Consider the following 25,362-nt stretch of genomic DNA (forward strand, 5'->3'; position numbering starts at 1 on the left):
CGCATCGGTTTCTTCTTACAGAAATACTGGAATGTTTCGGCACAAAATTGAGTTTGAGAAATGACAGATAAGCTACCATAGGCATGTAAACCAAAGAGATGTTGGCCTGAAGTAGCACACTGTTCACTAAAGAGCAGCAGTCAGACAGGGAGTGCATGCTGCCCAGACCCTCAGTCTATGTTCTGTGTGCGCTGCACGTGTCATAATAAGCCATCCCTGGAATTCATTCAGGGCTTCAGAGCAATGTGAGTAAAATGTATCACAGGGGCTCTAATGTGTCTAGTATACAGGGAACAAAGAACCATGCTGGCTGACTCACAATCAGGAGAGCCTCTGAATGAGGAGGGTTGAAGTAATGGGTAGACAGAAAAGGACTGCAGTAAGAAAAATGTGCCTCTGGAAGCCAGGAAGCCTCTAGATGAGGTGTGAAAAGGTATGGGGAAGTTGTACTAGGTATAGTGTAGACAGCTAGTATTATCACCTAACTGAGAATGAGGAGTGGGAATAGAACTTGCCTTAAAAAATGTGAGTAATGCGGAGGATAAAAATTAGTATCCAGCTTATCATGTCTTGGGTTAAGAATCATTCATTACCTTTGAAATTTCATCCTATTATATATATTTTCAGCATTGGCGCTCCAGATTTAAGATGGCAGAAAAGCCAGAGGCTGCCAGAGTATATGGACATTATGGTCATTACTATGATAAACTTGACAACTTGCGGAAGAGACTTTATGCGCAAGATGACCTTTCTCGCATCAACCAAAGAGTCGAGGAGTATTATAAACAGAAAGGACAAGATGCACCACCCCCACCTGAGTGGTAATCCTTTCCTTCGATTTAAATACTGAAGAATCACGAATATCTTGACTCCTCAACCTTTTTGATCATGTAGCAACGTTGAGCTGTAGAAGCAGAGCCACTCATTCAGCGTGATTCCTTTCCTGCTCAACTTACGATGCGGTCCTTGTATTACATATGATTCAACAAGAAAAAATGAAATGCGCATTTCTATCTACCCAATTCAACCTAGAGATTCCCTTCTGAATGTAGTTTTATGCTTCAATGTGGAAACTTCTCCTAGATGTCAGTGCAGCTCCCAGTCCAAATACTGGGGGAGAAATAAAAGTACCCTTACCTGTACACATGCTCTTTAAGATCCAGAGGTTGTCCTTCCCCTGCCACCTCCACTTCAAGTGCTCATAAGGCTCTAAACACAGCAGGACCACTATGGGATTGGGGCTAGGGTAGGCCACAGAGATTTCCTCCTGCAGAGTTTATACTATAGCTTCCGCAGAAAGGTTCCTTTCTCCTGCAAGTTTGTAAACTTCACAGCCTTTCTTATTCAGAGGTCATAGGTTCCACAGTGGGAAGCTTTCTCCTATATCTGAGACTGCCATTTCTCACAAAGGATGGGTTCAAGAAGCCTTACGTAATGGAGGTCAGGTTAAGGACGGTCAGGGATGCTAGGATTAAACACTGCCTTGTTTGCGAAGCTTCAGTTAAGGTAGGCTGGGTCATAAGGTTTTGGTTTAGGAAGACAGTGTTGGGGATATCTCAGATAAGGATGGCTGAATTCAGAATGCTTTAGTTAAAGACAAACTAAGTTGAGTTTGGCTCGTTGAATGACAGCAGTATTCAGAAGGCGTGATGCCAAATAAGTGAGGTTGAAGGAATTTATGAGCAACTGCTGATTTTTTGCACCAAAAGAAAAAGAAAGAAAGAAATTCTATGAAAAACCCTTGCTAATGCAAAGTGAAAGTTATTATAGTTAGGCACACAGAAGTCAGGAAATGCAACAGTTAAGATTGAACATGCAACTTTAATTCTTCCTTCTTGGGTGAATGCATTACAAAACAGTATTGTTTTTATAACATGTTTACATACTATTTCTCAAATAAAAAAATAAAATATGGTTTCTTTTCTGTACTCTTCAGAAGGCTGGTACAATTGATGGAGTGGAGAGGGCAAGGGACAGAGGTCAAGTGAATACATGGTTACTCTATTATTGTTCGAGAAGTACATTCTTTATACATTTAACATAGTACAACTAGAATTCAGGAAGTAACTTCTGGTAAACAAATAAAGGTGTGGGTGGGTGGATGTATGTGTATATTCGGCTTCCATGTTAGCATAGTTTGCTGAGAGTTGTAAACAAAAATACAGCAGTTGAATGTCATTGTGTTTTGTTAGGCCCTCAGAGTATCTTCAAAGACGGCTCGAAGCCCAGCAGTACAAGATGAAAGTGGAAAAGCAGTTGGTAAGTAAATACCGAATTATAGAATATAATCAATAAAATGGAAATGAGTGAAAGCCCAGAAAATAAACCTGTCTTTCTCATGGCAAATAGGGAACTCTGCTATAATGTTTTTGTTGATTTGCTCTGCAATGTTCTTCTTAAGGTTTAACTTTTTATTGTAAGAAAAACCTACTAATGCAAAATACCATTATGACTATTTCTCCTTGAAATATGTGCTATACTTATGGCACTTTTGATGGGGTTGGGGAGGGGAGGAACTTAGAATTGAAAAATCTCTAAATGGAAATTCCTTTGCTCTGGAAATAATCTTCTGCATATCAATAGGGACTGCGACCATCCTCTGCTGACCCACATCACAACCAAATCCAGCAGCAGGAAATGAAGGAGGGGCAGCTAAAAAACCATCAGCAGGATCTGGCTAGAAGGAATGAGATGAAGGAAGAGGTAAAAGACATATTCATCTTAGTTGGCCTGAGCCATTTTGTTATACTAATTGGCAATTATTCTTTCCATGTGAAAAGTGATACTCTCCTCTGTCTACAAGTATTAGCTGGATTCATATGCAATCTGTATAGTAGTGCCACCATCTGGTAAGGTCCTGCTACAAGAAGCTGATTTGAGTAGCCATATGCAAAAGCACAGGCTTGATTCTGATCTCATTTCCTTTGAAGTCAGTAGTACAGCATGAGAGGAGAATGGGTCCTCATGTGTACAAACCAAAAGATGTATTATTCTCTTATCTTTGTTCCCAGTTTCACCCTTCCCTACCAGATTTAGAGATGCTAATTATGTGATATATTGTTATCTATGGAGGTTACTTGTATTTTTTTTTTTAATATAAACTGTGCTTGGTTCTGTGATGTTTTTTGATGATTTATAAAACAGTAATAACACTTAGTTCTCATATGGATACACAAAAATTACATGCTAATGTATTGTTTATAATAAACTTATTTGTTACAACGTATATATCTATTACACACAAAAACTACATTAAAATAATATTAAGATAGAATCAATGTTACTATATATAATTACACACACAAATTGGATGTCTATGTATTTTTTTTAACCAATGTTCTTTCTAAAGGAAACTGTATACACAAATATTCTAAACTTGGTGCTATTTAACAGGAATACCTGAAACAATTAAAGAAAATTCGGCAACAGTATCACAGTGATGTAAAAGAACTTAGATTCAAAGCAGGAGCACTGCAGGTAACAACTCGCACAACACACAGTTCCAAAAGTGATCATTTAAAGTCCATATCCAATTTACCCAGTAACTGAAACAAGCATTTTGTAAATATATCCTTTAGGAGAATCCAAAAATAAAAGACAAAACCTATCTTGTGAAACAAGGGAAAGCTGGGGGCCAGTCCGATCCAAAAAATACTCCTGGAAGAAGAGAAGAGCAAGTCCAGGTACTAACATTGTATAATAGAGTTTGAACACATTGCCACAAAGTAACCAAAGATAGGTACAGAGCTATGTGTGGCATTGGATATAGGAAAATGAAGTGATGTAATTAAATAACAATTTAAGTGCCTTCAGGAGACAAGATATTATGGAGGGTGATTATTAGTCTTTCCACCGTTGAGTGGTAACCTGATTTCCATTCTAACCTTGATTTTTTTCACCACCTCTCCAACTAGAACTAGATGAATCTAAAACGTCTTATAGTGGTGCTGTGTCAGAGAAGGGGGTTTGGTTGTTGAAGGTAATTTGACAAAGTATTCTTCAAATATGAGAGTTTGAAAAATCAGAGGTTTGTACTTTTTGAAAAGTTTCCTAACTTTTTTTGCCAAGTCAGCTAACATTGGCAGTTATTTGCTGTTCCATTCCAATTAGGAGTGAAACAATCAGAAGAATACTCATACAGAGAAATTAATATATTTACACCATAAATCAGACACTTTATACATAGTTTATACGTACTCTGGTTCTGAGGACTGGATGCATAATTGTACTTTTTGAACTTAAGAGCATTTTATTTTTCTCTTCAAGGATATTGAACAAAACTTGAAACATATCAGACTACAGAACTGGCAAGAGAGAAGAGTCCTGGAAAAGAAACATAAAATAAAGGTAACTGAGATCGTTGCCTATTTTCTTCTCCTTTACAGTTTTCCTCTATTTGTCTCAGATGGTCCCATTATGCCATGGTAGCTCTAGAAAGCACAGTGCCTGCAAGTCAACACCAGTGTTACTTTATGAATTGCTGGCTAAGAGTTTCTCTGGGAGCAAAGGGTCACCAAGGAAAGTAGCATGGTAACACAAGCCTGCCCTCAATTTGATAGTGACTCTCTTTAGATACTCTAGAGACATAATGGGTGAGGTAATATCTTTTATTGTCCCAACTTCTCTTGGTGAGAGACACAACCTAAAGAACGAGAGTTCTGCAACACTTTAAAGACTAACAAATTTAATTTCTGCAGGCATAAGCTTTCGTGCGCTGTAACCCACTTCATCATACAGACTAACACGGCTACCCCTCTGGAACTTTACAACCTAAAGAAGAGCTCTGTGCAACTAGACAGCTTGTCTCTCTCACCTAGAGAAGTTGGTCCAATAAAAGACATTACCTTACCCTACTTGTTTCTCTAATATCCTGGGACCGACACAGCTACAACTATACTTTAGATACTCTAGACAGTTATCATATCTTTTCTTAGTTATCTTTTTATCAAGCTACACTAATGCTGTATAAAAAGACTCCAGCTGAATTCAGGTTCGGTCAAAGTTAGGTCAGGCTGTTAATCAATTAACATTTCCATTGTAAGTCATTAGGTCTTATTTCTCTATTGTAATTTGAATGATAGAAGCAGATGGAAATATTTAAATGACAATTTACATACGACCTCAGGAAAAATTTTCTAATAATAATATCAGTTAGGCATTGGAATGAGGCTTCTAAGGGAAGTTATTGCAGCCCAGACACTGCTGGTATTCAAAATTTGGGGTGGACAGGACTCTTGAGATATCAATCCTGTGCATGGCAAAGGAGTGAACTAGATGGTTATTTAATAGAGCTTTTCTTTAGATCTCTGAAATTACCATCTTGTCCAGCAGTCATACAATCATTTGAAAATATGCATTAAATATCAAAAAGTTTGCTATTCCTCTTATTTTTATATGGACATTGTCAATTGCAGTAAGTTTTTAAAAATAGTTTTAGGTACTACTCCTGTCCTAAAATTACCTGCTAATCTTTGACTACATTTTTCAATTTTGAAAACTTTTTTCCCCTTCACTGTTGCTGTGTGAAAGACAAACAACATAGAAAACTTATCATATTGCAACTGACTATATAGAAATTCTTGTTGAATACACAAAGTGAACAAACGGGCAAATATTTTTTTCTAATCTATTCAGTTGTAGTTTTCTTAGTTGTCAGTTGTAATAACATTTGACAAACAATTTTGATAGAAAAGTATAATTTTTGAGTTTGTTGTGCCTTTTAAGATGCATAGATTTTAATGAACTACTTTAATGAATTATGTGAATTTATTTTTTTAGGGAGGAGTAAAATTTGAAATTAATTTAGATTTATGTGTTCCTGAGGAAGACACTGTGGAAGAAAAGGTACGTTGTAGTTATGTTAAAAACACATTTGCTTTAGTAGTCTGAAGACATGATAGCAGCTCCATGATTTAAGGTGTAAGTAGGTTTCCATTATAATCTTCCTTCTCCCTTTCTCATAATGAAGCCATTCGACTTGATATTGCATGTATATGATCATCTGCCAGAGAAAGATTTGGGAGGAAAGTTTGATGAGAGGATGAAGCATTAATCGGAAACAAAAGGATGAAAGCTCAGAGTAATTTTACTTTTGTAAAAGTTTTTTTGGGAACATCGTATCTCAAAAGTGGCTTAGTCTGCAAACTCCAAATTTGGTTTATAAATGACTTTAATAAGGTGCCTTTGAGTATTTCTGGAACATGTCAATGGCTGCTTTTGGAGCTACTAGCTACAATTGTTTTGAATCGGTGTTTGTTTCATAGAATTCAAAAGTCCACAGCATTTCTGGAGAACTTTGTACTGTATACAAACTCTGTAAAATTCCTGTCAGTTTATAAACTTCACAGGGTCCCTGGCTGGGATTCATTCTGTACTTGTAAGCTGTGCTGCAAGATCCCCATGTGATTTCAGTTGTCTGTGAAGCTTATAAATTGCACAGAATCAAAGAGGTTACAGGGGCCAAGAGCCTCTCTGATCTTGTAGTTATAAACTACACAGTGTCCTAGGCCATGGTGAGTCTCTGTGGTCCAGGTCCTGGTTATTTTCTCTGGGTTTGCTACATTTTTCAAGCTCTGCAGACGAGAGGGTTTATAAACTCAACAGAGTTTATAAGCTCAACAGGACCATGGAGAACCATCAGAGCTGGTACTACAGTGCAGCGTGTAGAAACCTTCACAGAAATAGGGCTGCAGTCAGAACTTCTGCCTAATATAGTTTCTGTGGAGCCTCTAAATCTACTATGTATGTCATGGTTCAGACAGCTCCTCTTCAATGACTGAGGTTTGAGCTTCTCAAGCAAGACATCCTGCTATTCCCTAGTCATGGTACCTACTTTTAAAACATTAATTTATAAGCTACTTAGTTTGCAAAAACCTGATTTTTATACTCTTTCAATGGAATGTTGAGCTGGCTTATAAAGAAATACATAGGATAACAAGAACTTTCTTCTTTCTTTTCTTGAAATAACTTGCTCAAAGAATTGAATAGATAAAAGTTGGGCCTGAGTCATTGCTGCATTACTTCTATGTTATGCCAGTGTAGTGCCATTTAGATTTCAATGGGCAGGGAGTGGGCAATCACAAGCACAAAACAGGAATAATACAATGGTGAATCAGGCACCTGGTGTTTGGAAGAAATTGAAATGACACTTGAGATGATGTAAGGTGAGTGTTTTAAAAAACCTAACTTCTGAAAGTAGAACTCCTTTTCAAAATAATACGTGTTATTTATTAGGCACCACCACTCCACCAACTTGTTTTCCTACATGTTTGGAAAGCCTCTTGTCAAAACCATGTTTTGCAAATAATCATATGTATTCTGAAACTCCTGCTGCATTAGCACTTTTCATGTTGTGTCACTGTTTCATTCTGCCTGTCCACATGAAAACATTTGAAAAAAAATCAATACAAATGGGAATTAAGTGACTGTCCAGTGTTTGTGTTGTTTTTTACTAAAATCTATTTTGTTTCAGGAACTAGATAAACTTAATGAGACGTTAACTTTTGAGAGTGGTGAGAATCTTAAGGAGAAATGGATGAAGATCTCTGAAGATCACACAGACAAATTTTTGGAAGAACTATGCTCTGAGGAAGCAGGTATTTTTTAGGGAAGCACAGGACAAGTGAATATATTGACCCTGAAAATTAATTAGTAATTATGCTCACTTAAATTCAGTCAGTGATTCCTATCATAGCATCTGTTTAAAGGGCAATGAAATATTTATTTGTTCATTTTATTCCCTTAGAAACTGGCAATGTAGTAAATAACGTGGAATACAGAAAACAATGGCAAGCTGGAGCCCCGCAGACTCTCCTGGATTTTCTAGCTGAGGCAGACGTCACGTCTGTCTGCACTACAATGGCTGACAGTGAACTTGGTATGAATTGGTTGGGGTTTTTTTTACTGTGCATGGACAAAGACCAACTTAATCCAGCCAGACTGGTTATGGACATTTAAACAAGGGTGCTTTGATTTGGGAGTTTCACAGCAGAATATTTATTGAGATCTGCTGTGTTGTTATTACAGGAGTTTGTCATGGTAACTAAGATTATCACATATATTCAAGCAAAGGATGTAATAATAACTTCCATTTGTTCTAACGTGACAAACATTTTGTGCCACTCATAATGTCTGGAATCATTTTACGTGTCCCTTATCAGGTCATTTCACTTTCCTGTGCCTCAGTTTCCATATGTGTAAAACGGGGATAATGCTACTTTCCACCTTTTGTAAAGTGCTTTGAGATCTACTGATGAAAAACACTATATAAGAGCTAGGTGTCATCATCATCAGTGCTTAACTAATGCTAGACTGTGGCTTGAATATGAGCTAGACTGTGGCTTGCCCTTCATGGGTGTAACAAGGGTGGGAAAAGGTGTAAGAAGCTATCTCCCACCTAGCAAATGTTCACAAGAGGTAACCACAGTCTTGGGCCTTGTGTTCCTGGCACACAAGGATCAGTGATGTCTAGCAGCAAAGCACCCAAGAGTGCGGTGGGGGTGGAGTCAAGATCCTGCTCCTGTTTCTGCATTGACACACAGAAATACGCTGTCACTTGGCAGAGTGCCTGTTGCACCCTTTCAAAGGGTGGTGGCTGTTGTGCTCTATCTTTTCAGAGGAGGCTGTGCTGGCACCAGTTCTCTCAGTGTTGAATCTGCCATGTCTGCCTGAACTCAGCAAGACTGTACGCAGGAACTGCCACTGGGAAAGGCAGAAGGAGGCCCTATAGCCTTAGTCAGTGACCTCCAGAATTGCAAGCACAATTAAAAACAGGTTTTTATACAAGTGCAGTTGTGGGCACAATTAATCATATTTAATTGTGTGGAAAAACTGCACAACTAATATTAGCTCTTGGCCTGAGACCCAGCTAAAGCCTGGCCTCATTGTTTTCCTGGGGGCCCCTCCCTATTAGCACACTGAGGACTTTCCTCTTCCTTTACCTCCAAACTCCACATTGTAAAGAATCAACAATTTATAGTCACCATTCTCCCCACAGAAGGGAGTGTCCTAGAACTGCCCTAAGAGCTTTCTTAATCCCTAGTTGTCTAGGGACTTGAGATTTAGTGTTGTAGAAAAGAATATCTGTGCCACTCTTACATAAACATTCAATGTGTTATGTATTAACTGTATTATTTATGTTAGATTTGCATTGTAAGCTTGTTCTGGCAGGCACCTCTGTTTGTACAGGGCCAAACACCATTATGATACTAAATAAATAGCAACAGTAAGCTATGTCCTACCCGCCAGAAACTCATACAAGAGGGCAAAGATAGCAGCAGTCTCTGTTAGGACTTGCAGACTTTCTGCTTTCTCTCTTCCAAAGGCAGGGATTAATGACAGGGTAGATGGAGCTTAGGGTTCTATGATAGAAGCACTGAACCATCCTATAGCTCCTTGTCTGTCCTAGGGGAAGACTAGTACCACTATACTATGTGCTGGCTTCAATTCCTCTCCAAATGCAGATTTCTTAACAGAGACCCTCCAAGGGAGTTGTAGGCATGCAACCCAACTGTGAGGCTGTTAGGATGCTTTCCAGGAAATTTTAGGATTTCCTGGCACAGAGCATCCCGGCATCCTCACAGCTGCCTGGAATTGGCATGGAAGGGCTTCCATGGGCCCCAGGGATTGGAGCTAAACTATGTTTGCTCTTCTCCCCTTTACATGGGTATAGGGACCCGCCTCATCCCTTTTTGTTTCATTCCACCTTTGATGACACCACCTTTGCAGCTTTCTCAGCCTAAAATGGACTAGTGAATTAATCAATGTAATCGTACCTGCTTACACAAGCTATTTGTTTTAATGAATATGTAATCATTCTTGAAGAAATAGTTTATATTAAGGACAAAGCGTTTAACCCTGTTATTTTTGAGCATTAGAAACTGAATTAGAAACTTTGGTGGCAGATACTCTAGATGTAGGCCTTCCTTGCAACACCGGTCAGATCAAATACTGCAGATAAAGCAGTCAGCCTGGAGAAGGGAAATCCCACAAGGAAAACAATTGGCTACTTAAGAAGCCAAAGAAATGAGAAACTCTAGTATAAAATGAAAAGCTTTGAAGTTGAGAAGAGAAAATGGGCAATAATGCCAAGTCACATTCATGTTTTATCACATGCAGTGACCTGATGCTCCTCCTGTTTCCCAGCTGGGCAGGTTGTCCTGCCTGAAGAAACAACAGAAAACAGGAAGCAATGGAAACAAGAAGCACCTGAGACACTGCTGAATGTCTTAGCAGAAGCAGAACTATCTAATGACTCCTTTGGCTGGACTGAAGAGGAATCTGGTGGGATATTTGTTACTGTAAATTATAGGATGAGTCCTCTTAAGAATTTTACTAAATATTTTGATAATTAAAATGAAAAGAGATCTAAAGAATGGGGAGAGAATCAGATGTCCAACATCTCCAGAGGGAGTTTGTGTCTGATTACTTCGTTCTTATTGTCGTTGGCAGAGGACTTATGAAACAAATCTTCTAGTCACTTGGTAAACTATTAAGACTGAAGAGAGGGGTTCAGTCATTTAGTAGATGATTAGTATTTTAGAGCTAGGGATACAAATGGTATTATGACTGCCACTGAATTTTTGCATCTTACTACTTACCACTTGACAAAGCCTAGCACACTTTTTCTATCCAGTTATACTTTGACATTTAGCAGTTTCACTTTGTCAAGGGACAGGAACTGGACTAGAAAGGGAATTCAGACATTATTACTCTAGAGAAAATTATTAAACATTTTTCAAAACACTTTCCCAAGGCATAAGAACATCTTCCATACATTACAAGCTGCATCCTGTTTTTGGACACATCAACATAAATTGCTATAGATCTTCTACAAGATGCAGCATATGAGGGCATACGCACTATAACTGACTTTACATGACACAATTCCATATATAAAGCATCAGCATTGAGCCCTAATCAGTTAGGTTGCAGCATACTGTTAAGGTGATGGTTTTTAAAAAGAATAAAACCCCAAACAAACAAAGTTACTTTTTGACAATGTGCATTTGTAAGTGTTACCAAAAATGCAATTTCAACAAACAACATAATTAGTGCAACTGGAAATGTGTAAGTTTTGCGTGCACCAATGCAAATCTAACTGAACAGGGAATTAGATATAGGCCTTTAAAAAACAGCTCAATTGCATGTGTCAAACACAAGCATTTTAAATGAATTATAAAGAAATTCTTTCATTGAAGTTGCACAATCAACACTCACTAGCTAACTAACATGCATGCGCTCTCTTAGCTATTAAGCTATTTTTAAAATGACCCCATCCTGAGAATGTTATTCTTCCCCCATATCTTGCCTGGTTCAAATTTCTTAAAAACAGTGTAAGACCTCACTACTCGTATTCAACAAGCCATACAGCAAGTCCTGTAATAGGATCACAAACTTAGCTGATTTATCTTCTAGCTGTTAAGCCTAATAAATACCTTGCTACCCATATAGTCACATTCATTCCAGTTGGATTATTTGCAGAGTAAGGCCCTTAAGCAATACCAGAGCAATTTCTCAAAATTCAGTATTCTCTGAACTTTCAGATCTGGGTTGCCCTCTTCCTCTCCCCCCACATCCCCCTAAGTTTTTTGTTGAAAAGTAAACCTGCTTAGGGAGCTATAGCTGTCTAAATTTTCTGTGAATAGCAACAATGGCAATCAATGAAGTATGGCGTTTGCATTGCTGTTTTTGAACAAAATCCTTTCCAAGAATTTCTGTAGTGGTTTTAGATATTTTATGTATACTTACCAATTTTATATACATATAAAAGGTACTTTTCCCCTCCCTCTCTCCAGAGGGGACATTAACACCCTGGCCTCCAAAAGAGAATGAAGATCATGCAGAAACAGGCTCCACTATTGATATGGATGAAGACAGACTTGAGCCAAGATCTGATGATGATGACACGTAAGTCAGTGATGTTGATAAGGTAACTTAAGTCAAGTTATTCCAGAAGAGGAGAAAGCTATGAATGGACAGATTCCCTCTCTTCTGAAAATGGGCCTAGCAGGCTAAGTTGTTTAAACAAGTCCCTCTGTCCCTTTTAACATTTTTACTGTGTAATTAACCAGAGAATGTTCTTAGCAGCCAAACTGGATTTTACATCTTGTTAAACTACAGAATTAAGTGAACAAATTAATTCATGAAGAGGACAATACTAATGCCTCTCTCTTCGAGTGATTGCTCAAATCCATTCCAATATAGGTGTTTGCACGCCCCGTGCACAGATTCCCGGAACTTTTTTCCCTTAGCAAGCCCTGTAGGGTCAGCTCAGGCGCCCCCTGGAGTGCCGCGCTCATGCTGCGGTACATAGGGCGCTGCCGACCCTGAGAGCCCTCAGTTCCTTCTTTCTGCCTGTGATGGTTGCTGGAACGTCTGCCTCTTGCATATTGCAAGTGCTTCCCTTAGCATTTTAGTGTGTTCTTTGTTACAGTTGACTGTTGATAGATTAGTGTTAGTAGAGAAGTTAAGTAATTAGATAGCAGCCCTCAGGGGCTACAGTTGAGCCATGCCTGGCTCCACTGGCTTTAAAGCCTGCACCGTGTGTGCAAAAGTTTTTTCAGTAAGTGATCCCCACGATCGCTGCCTCCGATGCCTTGGAAAGCAGCATAGATGAAAGTCTCCCCCCAGACGGTCGAGGAGGGTCGAGAGTGCGGGCTCCCCTCCTAGCTCCGACTCTGAGTCGTCGAGTTCCTTGACACCGCGGGCGGTCGAGAGGCAAACGCGCGAGGCGACGCCGTTCCAGTTCCACCTCGCACAGGGGTCGCAGCTCCGGTACCTCGGTACAGAGCCTCGCTTGGCACCGATCCCTAACACCAGTACGCAGCCCGACGCGGGTCATGGTGCCTGCCACTGCATCAAGTGCCTCGGCACCGATTGTTTCGGTACTGATCGTTTTGGCTCCGCCGCCGGCTCTGGCACCGTCTGCTCCGGCTCCGACAACGCTTGCCTCGGCACCGTTGGCTCCGGCACACATGCTCCAGCACTGATCGCCTCGGCACCGAGGAGTCGATCGCATGCCGAGTCGACACCACGGAGACATAGGCGACGCCGCTCCCAGTCCCGGGGTGGGAAGCATCGCTGCAAGAGGTCGAGGCGCAGGAGGAGATCATCCAGCTCCTCCAGCAGCTCGTCCCCTCGACGGCATCGGAGACGTCGGCACCGTCGCTTGTCATCTTCGTCATCTCGGGGCCGTTCACCACCCCGGAGCCGCAAACGTCGGTCCAGTGGCTCTGGGTCTGACACGCCAACCCAGGCGCGGCACAGCAGGCACAGATGCCGGCACCGGCGTGGCCCCAGGGCCCCTGGCAGTGGCCATACTGGGGGCCTTGGGGTGCCCAGATGGGCCAAGGGACCACCTCCATCCACTCCTCGGTGGCTCAGCCAGTGCCCCCACCACTGAGCCACCCGGAACAGGGCCACCCCTCGGATGAGGGGTCAGACCCTGAGGAAGGCCCCTCCACAGGGCCCCTTCCACAGTCCTCCTCCTCGTCCCTAGATGAGGCGGGCCCACCAAGACCTGCTGATGAGGGTGGCAGGCAATTTGAACCTCAAACTTAAAGAGATGTCCGAGGAGGAGGACCCCCTCTTTGGGGTATCCAGGTCGGCAGGACCCTCACGAGTCGCCCTGCCCATTCACGAGAGGGTGATGAAAATAGCCAAGGCCCTCTAGAAAACCCGTCTTTGGTGGCCCCCACCTCCAAGGGTGCCGAACGTAAATATGTTCCCAAAGAGAGGTTTGACTTTCTTTACAACCACCCCGCCCCAGGAACACTCGTGGTGGATGCCGCAAATCAGCGGGACTGCCAGGGCGGCCAGGGCAACACCCCCAACGAGAAGGACAGCAAAAAGCTTGACCTGTTCGGCCGCAAAATGTACTCCACTGCGGCCCTGCAGCTGAGGGTTGCTAATCATCAAGCACTCCTCAGGAGATACAACTTAAATTTGTGGTCCTCGCTGCAGAGATTCCAGTCGGGGTTGCCTCCGGACCAGGCCGCGGACTTCGCCACTGTGTCCCAGGAAGGCATGGTGGTAGCAAATGCGGCCTTGCAATCTGCCAGCGATGCGGCAGATACCGCCAGCAGGGTGATGGCTTTGGCCATCGTCATGCACTGCTACTCCTGGCTCCCAGCTTCAGGCTTGTCCCAGGAGGTCCAACAGACTATACAGGACCTCCCATTTGACGGCACTGGCCTCTTCTCGGAGAGGACAGATGAGAAGCTTCATGCCCTGAAGGACTCGTGAGCCACCCTGAGGTCCCTCGGGCTCTGCACCCCGCAGGCCTCGAGACGCCAGTCTCGGCCTCAAGCCCAGAGGCAGCCTCCACCCAGGCCGCCCCCCCCAGACCTGCCCAGCCCAGGAGGGGTTGGGACCGATACAGGGCCTCCAAGCGCCGTGACCGCCCCCAGAGTCCTCGGCGGGGCTTCAGCAAGGCCCAAGCAAGGGCAATAACAACAATAAAAGGTTTTGATGGTGTGCACGAGGGTGGCACTCCTCCTTTCCCCCTGGATCTCTCCCGGCCCTTTGCCTACAGGCTCCGGCCGTACTACGCAGAATGGGAAACCATCACCACAGACCACTGGGTCCTCAGGGTAGTCCTCAGGGGCTATGCCCTTCAGCTTACGGCCTTCCCCCTGGAATCTCCCCCTACCCGGTCCCTCTTCAGGGACCCCTCTCACGAGCAACTCCTCATACAGGAGGTCAACTCCCTCCTCTTGCTCGGAGCGGTAGAAGTAGTTCCTCCACAGGAACGGGGAAGGGGATTTTATGCACGGTACTTCCTAATCCCCAAGGCCAAGGGGGGCCTGAGGCCAATATTAGACTTCCACCGTCTGAACAAGTTCATCAGACGCACCAGGTTCCACCTGGTTTCCCTAGCCTCCATCATTCCCACTCTAGATCCAGGGGACTGGTATGCTGCCCTCAACCTCAAAGATGCATATTTCCACATTACTATCCTCCCCGGTCACAGAAGATTCCTCAGGTTTGTGGTAGCTGGCTGCTACTACCAATTTGCAGCCCTGCCCTTTGGCTTCTCATCCGCCCCCAGGGTCTTCACGAAATGCATGGCGGTGGTAACGGCCCACCTGCGCCGCAGAGGGGTCCAGATATTTCCATACCAGGACACTTGGCTGATTCGGGGCAGATCCAGGGCCCACGTGAGGAACAGCCTGACTCTCACCTGCGCCACATGCACCAGACTGGGGCTGCTCATCAACGAGCAGAAGTCCACGCTCACCCCAGTGCAGCGCATAGAGTTTATAGGGGCCACCCTGGATGCCACCCAGGCCAGAGCTTTTCTCCCACGGCCTCGGTTTGAGACCATGGTCGCCATAATCGCCGATCTGCACAGGTCCCCCACGACGACAGCAGGCACTGCCTCCAGCTGTTGGGACATATGGTGGCATGTATGTATGTACGTGAGGCTGGCTCGCCTCAAGCTCAGGCCTTTCCTCCACGTGGTTGGCCTCGGTGTATGTACCAGCCAGACATGCGCTGAACAGGGTGATCACGGTTCCCACCCATGTACTGTCCTCCCTGGACTGGTGGAGGAACCCGGGGGAGGTTCTGAAGAGTGTCCCCTTCAGCGACTTGGCTTCTTCAGTGACTCTGATAACAGACGCCTAAGACGTGGAATGGGGGGCCCACATCAGCAAAGACCTGAGCACCCAGGGGCTCTGGTCACCGGACGAAAGGGCTCTCCATATCAATGTCAGGGAGCTCAGAGCAGTCCGCTTGGCCTGCAAGGTCTTCTTCAGATTCCTGAGGGGAAGGATGGTTCAGGTCCTCACGGACAACACGGCAGCCATGTTCTATATGAACAGGCACGGGGGAGCGCGCTCCTCGGCTCTTTGTCAGGAGGCTACTCGACTTTGGGACTTTGCTGTGAGGCACGACTTCCATATATCTGCCTCTCACCTCCCAGGGGTCAGGAACGATGAGGCGGACCGCCTCAGCAGGTCGTTCTTACCCTGCCACGACTGGTCACTGCACCTGGAAGTGGTGACTTCCATTTTCCACAAGTGGGGGGGTTCCCCAACTGGACCTGTTCACATCATCCTGGAACAGGAAGTGCCTGAGGTTCTGCTCGCTCCAGGGTCACGAGCCGGGCTCCCATCTCCGACATGTTTCTTCTAGACTGGAAGGGGACCCTCACATACGTGTTTCCCCCCATCCCGCTCCTACCCCACGTCCTCTTGAAGATCAAGAGGGACAGAGCGGACATAATACTGATTGCGCCAGCTTGGCCGAGGCAGCACTGGTACAGCATGCTGCTCGATCTGTCCATCGACACGCCGATCCCGCTCCCGAAGCGGTGTGACCTGCTCTCCCAGGACCAGGGTCGCCTGCTGCACCCGGACCTGGACTCCTCCCACCTGACGGCATGGAGACTCCGTGGCTGATGGAGGGAGAGAGAGCCTGCTCCATACAGGTCCAGCAGGTTCTGCTAGGCAGCAGAAAACCTTCCACTCAGGTGGTGTACCGGGCTAAGTGGAAGCATTTTACCTGTTGGGCGGAGTCCCGGGACATCCCACCGAGTTGTTCGCCCATACAGGTGATTTTGGAGTATCTGCTCCATCTCAAGCTCCAGGGGTTAGCACTGGCCTCCCTGAAGGTGCACCTGGCGGCTATCTCAGCCTTCTACCAACCAATGGAAGGGCGTTCCCTGTTCTCCCACCCCATGTCAGTCAGATTCCTCAAAGGGGTGGAGAGGCTGTATCCGCAGGTCCGTGACCCGGTGCCTCCCTGTGACTTGAACCTGGTCCTCGCCATGTTGACAGGACCCCCTTCAAGCCCATGACTACATGCCCGCTGCTCATCCTCTCCTGGAAGGTAGCCTTCCTGGTGGCCATTACATCGGCTAGGAGGGTCTCCGAGATAAGGGCATTGACGTCTGAGCCCCCCTACACGGTCTTCTATAAGAATAAGGTCCGCCTGAGACCCCATCCGGTGTTCTTGCTTAAGGTGGTGTCTCAGTTTCACTATAACCAGGATATCTTCCTCCCCGTATTCTTTCCTAAACCACACGGTTCAGAGGAGGAGCAGAGATGGCATTTGCTGGACGTCAGATGAGCCTTGGCCTTCTACATCGAGCGGACCAGGCCATTCCGGAAGTCAATGCAGCTGTTTGTGGCAGTGGCGGACCGGATGAAAGGCTCGCCCGTCTCCACCCAGTGCATCTCCACCTGGATCACCGCCTGTATTAGGACCTGCTATGAGCGGGTGAAGGGGCGCTTCCAGGAGCTGTGACAGCACACTCAACAAAAGCCCAGGCCTCATCCGTGGCCTTCCTGGGAAGAGTGCCCCTGCCAGACATCTGCAGAGCAGTGACCTGGTCGTCGGTCCACACCTTCACGTCCCTCTACGCCATAGTGCAGCAGGCAAGAGAGGACGCGGGCTTCGGCAGGGCCATGCTCATGAGAGTAGTTCACCGTTGACTCCTACCCACCTCCAAGGTATGGCTATTTAATCACCTATACTGGAATGGATATGAGCAATCACTCGAAGAGAGAAAACAAGGTTACTTACCAGTAACTGTTGTTCTTCGAGATGTGTTGCTCATATCCATTCCACACCCACCCTCTGTCCCCACTGTCGGAGTCGACAGAAAGAAGGGACTGAGGGCCCGCAGCGCCTTATGTACCGCGGCATGAGTACAGCACTCCAGGGGGCGCCTGAGCTGACCCTACGGGGCTTGTTAAGGGAAAAAAGTTCCGGGAATCTGTGCACGGGGCGCGCACATACCTATATTGGAATGGATATGAGCAACACATCTCGCAGAACAACAGTTACTGGTAAGTAACCTTGTTTTTCTACATTATTAGCATAGAAAAATGCAGATACCACAGTGACAACATTGGCTGACTCCACATCATTTACACTGTAGTTTTAGTGGAGCTTAGCAGGACGGAGGCAGGAAAATCTTTAAATTTCATACCCAGATTTTATATTCCTCACAAAACAATTTTTTTTCCCCAATGGAGACCTTGTGGGCTTTGAGATAGTACAGCTAACAACAGGGATACATTTTACTAATGTCCATTTTCTCTGTTGAACATGTAGGAACTTTGAAGAATCTGAAGATGAACTAAGGGATGAGCTGGTGGAATCACTAGAAAAAGTGATAACTTCTTTGGCAGAGGAAGTCACAGAGGTACCAATCCAGTCAGCAAACAAAGCCAAACCAGAAGAAGAGGGAGAAAGCTTAGCTTGTGAAATACCTGGCAAACCTGATGAGATTTTAGACAATAACACTGATCCATTTACTGCTGACATTTGTAATGGAGAAGGCAGGCAGGAAGCAGCAATCAGCTAAAATAGGATGTTCACTGCTGCTTCAAGACTTTCATAAGTTGCTGCAAGTTACAGCCATAGCAGGGCCAATATTTTAAAAACAGGTGCCTAAAGATAATTCCTCAATCCATATTTAGGCACCTGAAGAAGTGGCCTGCTTTTCTAGAGTGCTGAGTATTCATTTGAAACAAATGGGAGCTGCTAGGCAAGCTACACTTTAGCCTCCTGAATTAGTGGTCTGATTAACTTTTTACAATCTTTTCTGAAAATCCCAGGCCAAAATGAAAAGTCAACTCAGCTCCTGCTTACATCTTTACTCCTCTTCATTGCCTCTCTCTCGCTCCTCTTTAGTACATTCCTGATTCTATGCCTTCTTCATGTAGAAGATATCTAGTTATCATACGCCTGCTCCCCCTACCTCTCTTCCTCAAAATCCATCTGTTCTGTGAAGCTTTCTGGTCATTATATATTGTCCTGTACAGCTTGTAGCACCTGCCAGTAAACCGTTAGAGGCAGGAACCTATAGCTCTTATTTTATATAGCACTGTGTACGCTTAGGCTCTTTTATAATGATTAATAGTAGCAACAAAGTCTACCAGTACCACTAGGATAGTATGTATCTGAATTCTAATTAGAAATACCATTATGCAAAAACCTAACAGCTGGAAGAGGATAAAACAGAGTAAAGAGTTATTCCAGCTGTTATTCCTATCCCCACCCTCACATTTTATACATAATCTGTCTAGATATTATTTAAATGAAAGAGCACAAATTAAAAAAAAACACTTTGATTTCAGTAGTTTTTGTCCTTAGTTGTTACTTAACTAAAATATAAAAAGAGGCCTGGGATAGTCCATAGCAAACTAACCATTTTTGTTAAAAGCAGAAGTGTACTGCTGCAATGTTTTAACCAGTAGATTACAATGCTTATGTTAAACTAGGCAGTATTTTACAATAAAGTCCAAATTTGTGACCCACTGGAATAGGCGCTGTCTGATCAAGTTTTCAATTTTCTTTAAAAATAGAAAACTCAGAGGAGAGTAGAAAGAAAACAATGGTTAACACAAGGGATAGCTGAAGTATATCTACTCTGCTCCTGCTTTTATTTTTATTTTTTAAAAAGCACTATAGGATTAACCCTTCGTGAACACTAGAGCAAAGGCTGCAAAATAGTGTCTATTTAATCCTCTTTGAGACAGATCTGAAAAATTTGCATTAGGGAATGCAAGCAAAGAAGCTGTCAACTGAACTTATTTTTTTCCCCACATTTTGAGAGGGTACCTAATATAAATACTGGTAATATACAGAATATTTCAGGGAGGATTCAGCAATATTAAAGGCTTGCATCAGAAATACAAAGGCTCATTCAGCATGACAATTTGTACTCAAAGAGCAAGAACCACCACCACTGGAAACTTCAGAATAGTGTTTTACCACTAACACGAGTCAGATACTTAAGGAAAAAAAACTTGACTCGTTATCAAAATATTGCTACAGCAAAGTGTTAATCTTCAGAAATTGAATCCCTCCATGGTAGCATGCCACACAACAGGCAGGGAAAACAGACTGATTTAAAGCAAGAAGTCTTCATAAAAAAAACCCCAACAACTTTAAAATAACCTAAATATGAGGAGTTTCCACATGCAACTCTACTATTCATGAGAAAACATTAAGAATTTAGAAAGTTTAGTAGTGTCCTGTAAGTCCATTGGAAAAAGAAAGTTAAGTTGCAAGGAAGGGGGTTTCCTCCCTCCCCTAATTAAAATCTTCTAATACCCAGAGCTGATGGCTTAATAGAAGTATAGGATCTCTTTATTGCACCATAATAGCATAAATTAAAAAATATTTAAAGTTGACATATCTATAAAATAAGTTATTTTTACACGTGTACACAAATACACAACATTTATTTAAATAACTGTTCCACGGACAATAGGAATGCCACTTCAAACTCTTGGTCAGCAAATCTGTTCACAGACTGACGGGCATTTTGTCTGATTTCCAGTCTCTTTTCTGGAGACAAAGAAAGAATATGAGCTATGGTCTCAGAATAATTGTCCTCATTGTCTGCTAGAAATCCTGTAATACGTCCTTCATAGGGTACCACAATATCTAGTTTGGGGCCGCCAGAATTGTGAGCCAGAATAATTGTGCCAGCTGCCATACATTCAACAATTCCTGGAAAGATACAAAACATGTTGTTAATAATACAGTTCTCATATGTACATAGACCTGGCTGAGCTTTTTCAGTGGAAGTGTTTTTTTAAATGAAAAATTTTTTTTTTAATCAAAATAGTCACTTTTGAAGAATTTTCCCCCCAGATGTTTTTTCATAATTTTCATAATTTTTTGGCAACTAAAAAGTGAAGATTTCAGCTGTCCGGATTAAAAAGAAAACAAAACAAAAACTTACAGTGAAACCAAAACTGCTTGCTCACTCAGCTTTTTTTTTTTTGTTTGGATCCTGAACCAGTTTTCTATTTGTTTTTCCATCTGGACCCTGAAAAGTTTTCTAAAAAGTTGAAAAGTTTTTTTTAATGTTGTCAAAAATTTTTGTGCGGGGGGTGGAAGGGAGGAGGCAGGGGAGAGAAAAGGCCATCTCTACTTATGCACTTCAGTAACATAAGTGCTTTAAAATTGTAGGGAAAAGACAGTGATAGAATTCTAAACTGGTATCAGGTGCTGTTTTATCATTTAATTTCTTAGCACCTGACATCTGAGTTCAAGCTCAGTCTGACAGTAGGAGGCATTATGACAAAATAAAATTTCTCAGTTGAAGATACTTCAACTTACTGACCCTGGACCAGAGCTCAGAAGAAAGCATTTCTGATCACTGCATTATCCATAAAAGATAGCAGCAAACTATGTTACAATTGGCCCGGTTGCTAACATTTATCCCCTTACTGCAGCAAAATGGGAGCAAGACTGAAAAGTCACAGCAGTTTTAGTTCAAGGAAAATACAATGGGAAGTAGTAGGAAATGGGGGGAAAAAACCAACAAAGGAATACAAAAAACATTCTCACATGTAGAAACAAGTAGTTATTGTAAAAAATGGCTTGGGAGGAGGGAGGAAGGAAGAGGTGGCAAAGAAATAGAATGAAGACAGTAACAGAGGCAACAGGAAAGCCATCAAGATATAGAAGGAAAATTCTGCTATCAGCTAAAGAGAGTATGCTTCAGCCAGTCAGTTCAGAAGAGGCCTTACTTACATCATGGTCCTATACAGCATGCGTCACTACTGTTGCTACTTTTGTTAACTGTATTTTGTAATGCGTGATTACATCAATTTCAGCTTGCTGAAGCCACAGCCAAGTAAAGAGTCTATCCATTAGGATGCAAGCCTGTCTCATCCACCACTCATTCCAGAGAGGTATCGTCAGTCTTACCCCATTCCAGAGATGGGAAAAGTGAGCAAGTCACTTTCTATGCCTAATTCATGTTCTACAGTAAGTCCACACCAGGGCTGAATTCAGATCCTTAAGGTGCTTAAAAGTAGAGGAAAAGTACTCACCAATCCCAAAGTGCTCATTCCACATGGTGTGCAGACCAATAGTTGCATCTGCCAGGTACTTCTTTAGCTCCTCAAATGGAATGTTTACTTTGAACTCCACATTTTTGTCAACTCCTAGCTCTTCACAAAGCATTTTAAGTCTGTTTACACGCTGCTCATCTTGTTGGTTACGACAGCCCCCAATCAGGATGAGCTTTGGCAAAGACTGCTGCCCCATAGTCTTCTTTTCCAAGAACTTAGCAAAAGCTCTGATTTGCAAAGGATGGTCTTTCTCGGGCCTAAACTGTCCTAGAGAGACAATGGAATATTCTGTAGTGCTCTTTTCCTCATGTAATGGAATTTCCAGGAATGTCTGAACATCACAAGGTGGATACACAACACTTGTACAGGCTCCAGACCTCCAAAGGGAAAGGATGTGATTCAGGGTCCATGAAGAATTAACCATAATGACATCACTGCGAGAACCAACCAATCCATATAGAAAACCAAACAAGTAGTAATAGACAAGTTTAAGTTTGCTGAGAAGGGGATTGCTTGTAATGAAGGCTGCATTGTTGAATCTGGCATTCTGACTCCTAACCACAGAAAGCATGTCGGTGCTGATAGTGGGATAATGAACGTAACATCCAACTTGGCATCCTCCTAAGAACTTAAACAGAGGCAATGTGAAGGCATAACCCATTGAGTCAATGTAAACATCAGGAACACACTTCATAAGAGCTTCCCAGCCAAGAAACACAGACCCTAAGCTTTGACCCAGCAAAGTGAAGTGGGGGTAAAGAGAGGCCTCCACAAGGTAACGTTTTTCTAGAAATATGAACTTCACAGGATGAGTTAATTTGATGTTGAATCTTCTGAAAGCACCTTCTAAAATCTGTTCTCCAGTGACATCTTTATCGCCAGTATAAACAACATATATTGCATCTTTGTACCTAAAAGTACAGTAAAGAAGAATATCAAATATTTTTCTATAAAAATTTGTCACAAATTATGCAACTGAAATTTATTTCCTTTTCAAAATTACCAGAAGTGAGAACAAACTTTTAGCCTCAGTCTTAAACATGTTGGCCTTTTAAAAAAAACAAAACAAAAAAACCCACCCCAAAATACTATTTTTGGTTTAACTGAACCAGATTTTTTTAAACCACATTTCTGGAGCCTTAAAATTCTTTGATCTGCAAATCACAGCGTTGTTTTTTAGCTAATTAAAAGAAACTATGTTGTTATTCAGAAGAATTCAGGGCAGGGGAGGATATTCCCATTAGGATGAAATTTCAAGACTGCAGAATTGCACTACACGATCCTTCTATTGCAGAGCAAAAGTAAAAAGGAGGAAGAGTGTAGTGTAGATTAATGGATGTGTCAACAGGGTGAAGAGGTTTTAGATGCAGTGTTTGAATGTCTCAAGCAATTGTTTAGATTAGATGCAGTCTACTTAAATATATGAGATGCCAAAAATTGCATACATAATACCATAGAAAGTATCAGGAAAAACAGACTGCAACATAAACTTGCACTTCGCTAAGTATGTGCACTTACTTCTTCTGCAGTGCTCTAACAGCACACCACAAGACTCTCTCCCCTCCTCCACCTGCATTGCAATATGGATGGAAAAATGCAACAACCAATTGATGTTTCCCGTCTTTTCCTGTTGAGGCCAACTGACTTTTCTTTTGTTGTAGCCACAGCCGTATCCCCCACAGTAGTACAACCAAACAGAGACATAAAGCTCCACTTAGGAACAATCCAGGGATGAATAATGAGCACAGCAACCTGAAATAGGCAGGGAAAACTAAATTCAAATATTTTTAAAAATAATATATGTAAGAAAATGACTAAATACAAGTAAATAATATATGTGTAAAGAATTTGGTTATTTACTCAGGGATCATTGATATTAGCAACTTGTTTTAACAGCTAGCTTTTTACTGGCTTGTTTTCAAACCTCTATTTGGAAGACCGCAATAGACAAGAAGGTTACAACTAAGCAATCAGGGTGATCTAAAATTATAATAAAGTAATAATTCCAAATATAGCTCTCTCTGGCATGACACCTATAGAATATTGCCAAAAGAGACTGGGCAGGTAGTGAGTTGACAGCTGCTTACTGCATGATAGCAATAAAGGAACCAGGTTATTTCCTCCTTCCCTTCTTCACCTGTTTGTCTCAGCTACTTGTTTCAGTTTCTCATTACCTAGACTGTGAACTCTTTGGGACAGGGACTATTTTGGAGGGGAGACACGCTATACAGTGCCTTGATTGATGATCCTATGCATTACAGCACCACATCAAGTGATTTTTCTTGCAACTTCTATTTAAATATATGAAACTGTTTTACTAACAGTAAATTAAGCAACCCAGCACCTACATGAAGTAGGTCACAAGAATCCCATTTTACACATGGGGAAACTAAGGTACAGAGCCATTAAATGACCTGTCTCAGAAACAGGTGGCAGCGATAAGGACAAAAACCAGGAGTCCATAGTCCCCGTTCTGTGCTTCTGTGCGCCCTTCTGAGCAAGTGAGAGGCCCAGAAGCACCAAGACATCACGCCTAGACTACAGCCCATAAGAGGTTTGGGGTAACATTTTCAAAAATGCTTAAGTGACTTGGGAGCCCAAGTTCCATTTTCAGCAGTGACAGGGCAGCCAGGAGCACCAGGCCCGGCCTACGATCCAACCTTAGGGCGGTGTAAGGTCACTGCTCAGGGCTGTGAAAAACCTCATGCCCTGTGTGATGGCGCTAGATAGGGCTGAGGCGCTGGAAGAATTCTTCACTGACCTAGCTACGGCTCTCGGAGAGCGTTTCCCCCCAGCCAGGGCAGAACCGCTGCAGTCGCTGCACGAAGCCGGACCGCTGCAGCGCTGCCCGTGTAGCCGCAGCGCGTCTCATGGAAAGTCACCGGCCTCGAGCGCCCGCCTGACTCTTGCTGGGACGGCGCCACAGGACCGGGCAGCCAAGAGCCCGATCCCGGGAGCCGGGCGGGTCAGCGCGGAGGAAGCCGGCAGCGCAGAGACCGGCGGCGCCCCCAGGGCGCGTCAACGCACCGGCCCCGGCAGCCCGCGCACGGCGCAGCCGAGCCACGCCCCAGCGCCCCGGGCCGGGGCCCGCGGGTGCCGAGCGAACTTCCCTGCAGGCGGACACGGTGCCGAGGCGGCAGGACAATTTCTTCCTCCCCCCACCCAGCTCCGGAGCTGAGGCGCCCGCCGCCCTCCCGAGCGCGCCCCTCACCTGAGCAACCCGCAGAGGCACAGCTCCCCCGCCGCCATCTTGGCCAGCACCGCGTAACCTTTCACCCCGGAAGCGATGGCGCCGTGTGCCAAGCGCGCGGCCTAGCAAATTCTCCTTACCCCATTGGCTCCCGCCGGGAGAGCGCAGCGGGACTAGAGGAAGGGGCGGGGCTAAGACGGGGGAGGGAGCGAGAGAACGCGTGTACCAGAGGGCGGGGTCTGGTTTGTACGGGGTGGGGCCAAGGAGGGGGCGTGTCAGTGAGGGGGCGTGGTCTCGAGTGGGCGGGGCATGGGGACCTCCGGTGCGGTGGGTGGCAGCTGCGGG

General features: G+C 43.8%; 2 protein-coding genes across 2 annotated transcripts in view; one reads left to right on the forward strand and one right to left on the reverse strand.

The window, feature by feature from the left end:
• The window catches only part of NEK5 (NIMA related kinase 5), a 46,887-nt gene extending 27,611 nt beyond the window's left edge, over nucleotides 1–19,276 (forward strand). Inside the window, exons 11-22 of the mRNA XM_067563062.1 lie at nucleotides 628–821; nucleotides 2,193–2,259; nucleotides 2,584–2,703; nucleotides 3,394–3,477; nucleotides 3,579–3,683; nucleotides 4,267–4,347; nucleotides 5,779–5,844; nucleotides 7,472–7,595; nucleotides 7,745–7,876; nucleotides 10,144–10,281; nucleotides 11,796–11,907; nucleotides 18,064–19,276. Of these exons, the coding sequence (XP_067419163.1) occupies nucleotides 628–821; nucleotides 2,193–2,259; nucleotides 2,584–2,703; nucleotides 3,394–3,477; nucleotides 3,579–3,683; nucleotides 4,267–4,347; nucleotides 5,779–5,844; nucleotides 7,472–7,595; nucleotides 7,745–7,876; nucleotides 10,144–10,281; nucleotides 11,796–11,907; nucleotides 18,064–18,316 (1,476 nt within the window). The 3' untranslated portion in view covers nucleotides 18,317–19,276. The remainder of the gene's footprint in view (nucleotides 1–627; nucleotides 822–2,192; nucleotides 2,260–2,583; nucleotides 2,704–3,393; nucleotides 3,478–3,578; nucleotides 3,684–4,266; nucleotides 4,348–5,778; nucleotides 5,845–7,471; nucleotides 7,596–7,744; nucleotides 7,877–10,143; nucleotides 10,282–11,795; nucleotides 11,908–18,063) is intronic.
• Nucleotides 19,277–20,088: 812 nt separating this feature from the next.
• Nucleotides 20,089–25,155, reverse strand: ALG11 (ALG11 alpha-1,2-mannosyltransferase). Its single transcript, XM_067563063.1, has 4 exons — nucleotides 25,039–25,155; nucleotides 23,346–23,579; nucleotides 21,807–22,738; nucleotides 20,089–20,472 (listed from the first exon to the last, which is right to left on the reverse strand). Exons 1-4 carry the CDS (start codon nucleotides 25,074–25,076, stop codon nucleotides 20,201–20,203), a joined length of 1,476 nt encoding a protein of 491 aa, XP_067419164.1. The 5' UTR covers nucleotides 25,077–25,155; the 3' UTR covers nucleotides 20,089–20,200.
• Nucleotides 25,156–25,362: the final 207 nt, after the last annotated feature.

Source organism: Emydura macquarii, unplaced genomic scaffold, assembly GCF_026122565.2.
Source record: "Emydura macquarii macquarii isolate MOO-44397 ecotype Brisbane River unplaced genomic scaffold, CSIRO-AGI_Emac_v2 contig_2473, whole genome shotgun sequence".
Taxonomy (NCBI): Eukaryota; Metazoa; Chordata; order Testudines; family Chelidae; genus Emydura; species Emydura macquarii.

What these genes read in the sequence shown, in the direction of transcription:
- ALG11 (XM_067563063.1), bottom strand. Translation starts at nt 25,076, where the DNA reads ATGGCGGCGGGGGAGCTGTGCCTCTGCGGGTTGCTCAG. An exon ending in TGCCTCTGCGGGTTGCTCAG is followed by an intron (nt 23,580 to 25,038) that starts GTGAGGGGCGCG and finishes TGCCTATTTCAG; the next exon opens with GTTGCTGTGCTCATTATTCA. An exon ending in GAATGAGCACTTTGGGATTG is followed by an intron (nt 20,473 to 21,806) that starts GTGAGTACTTTT and finishes GTATCTTTCCAG; the next exon opens with GAATTGTTGAATGTATGGCA.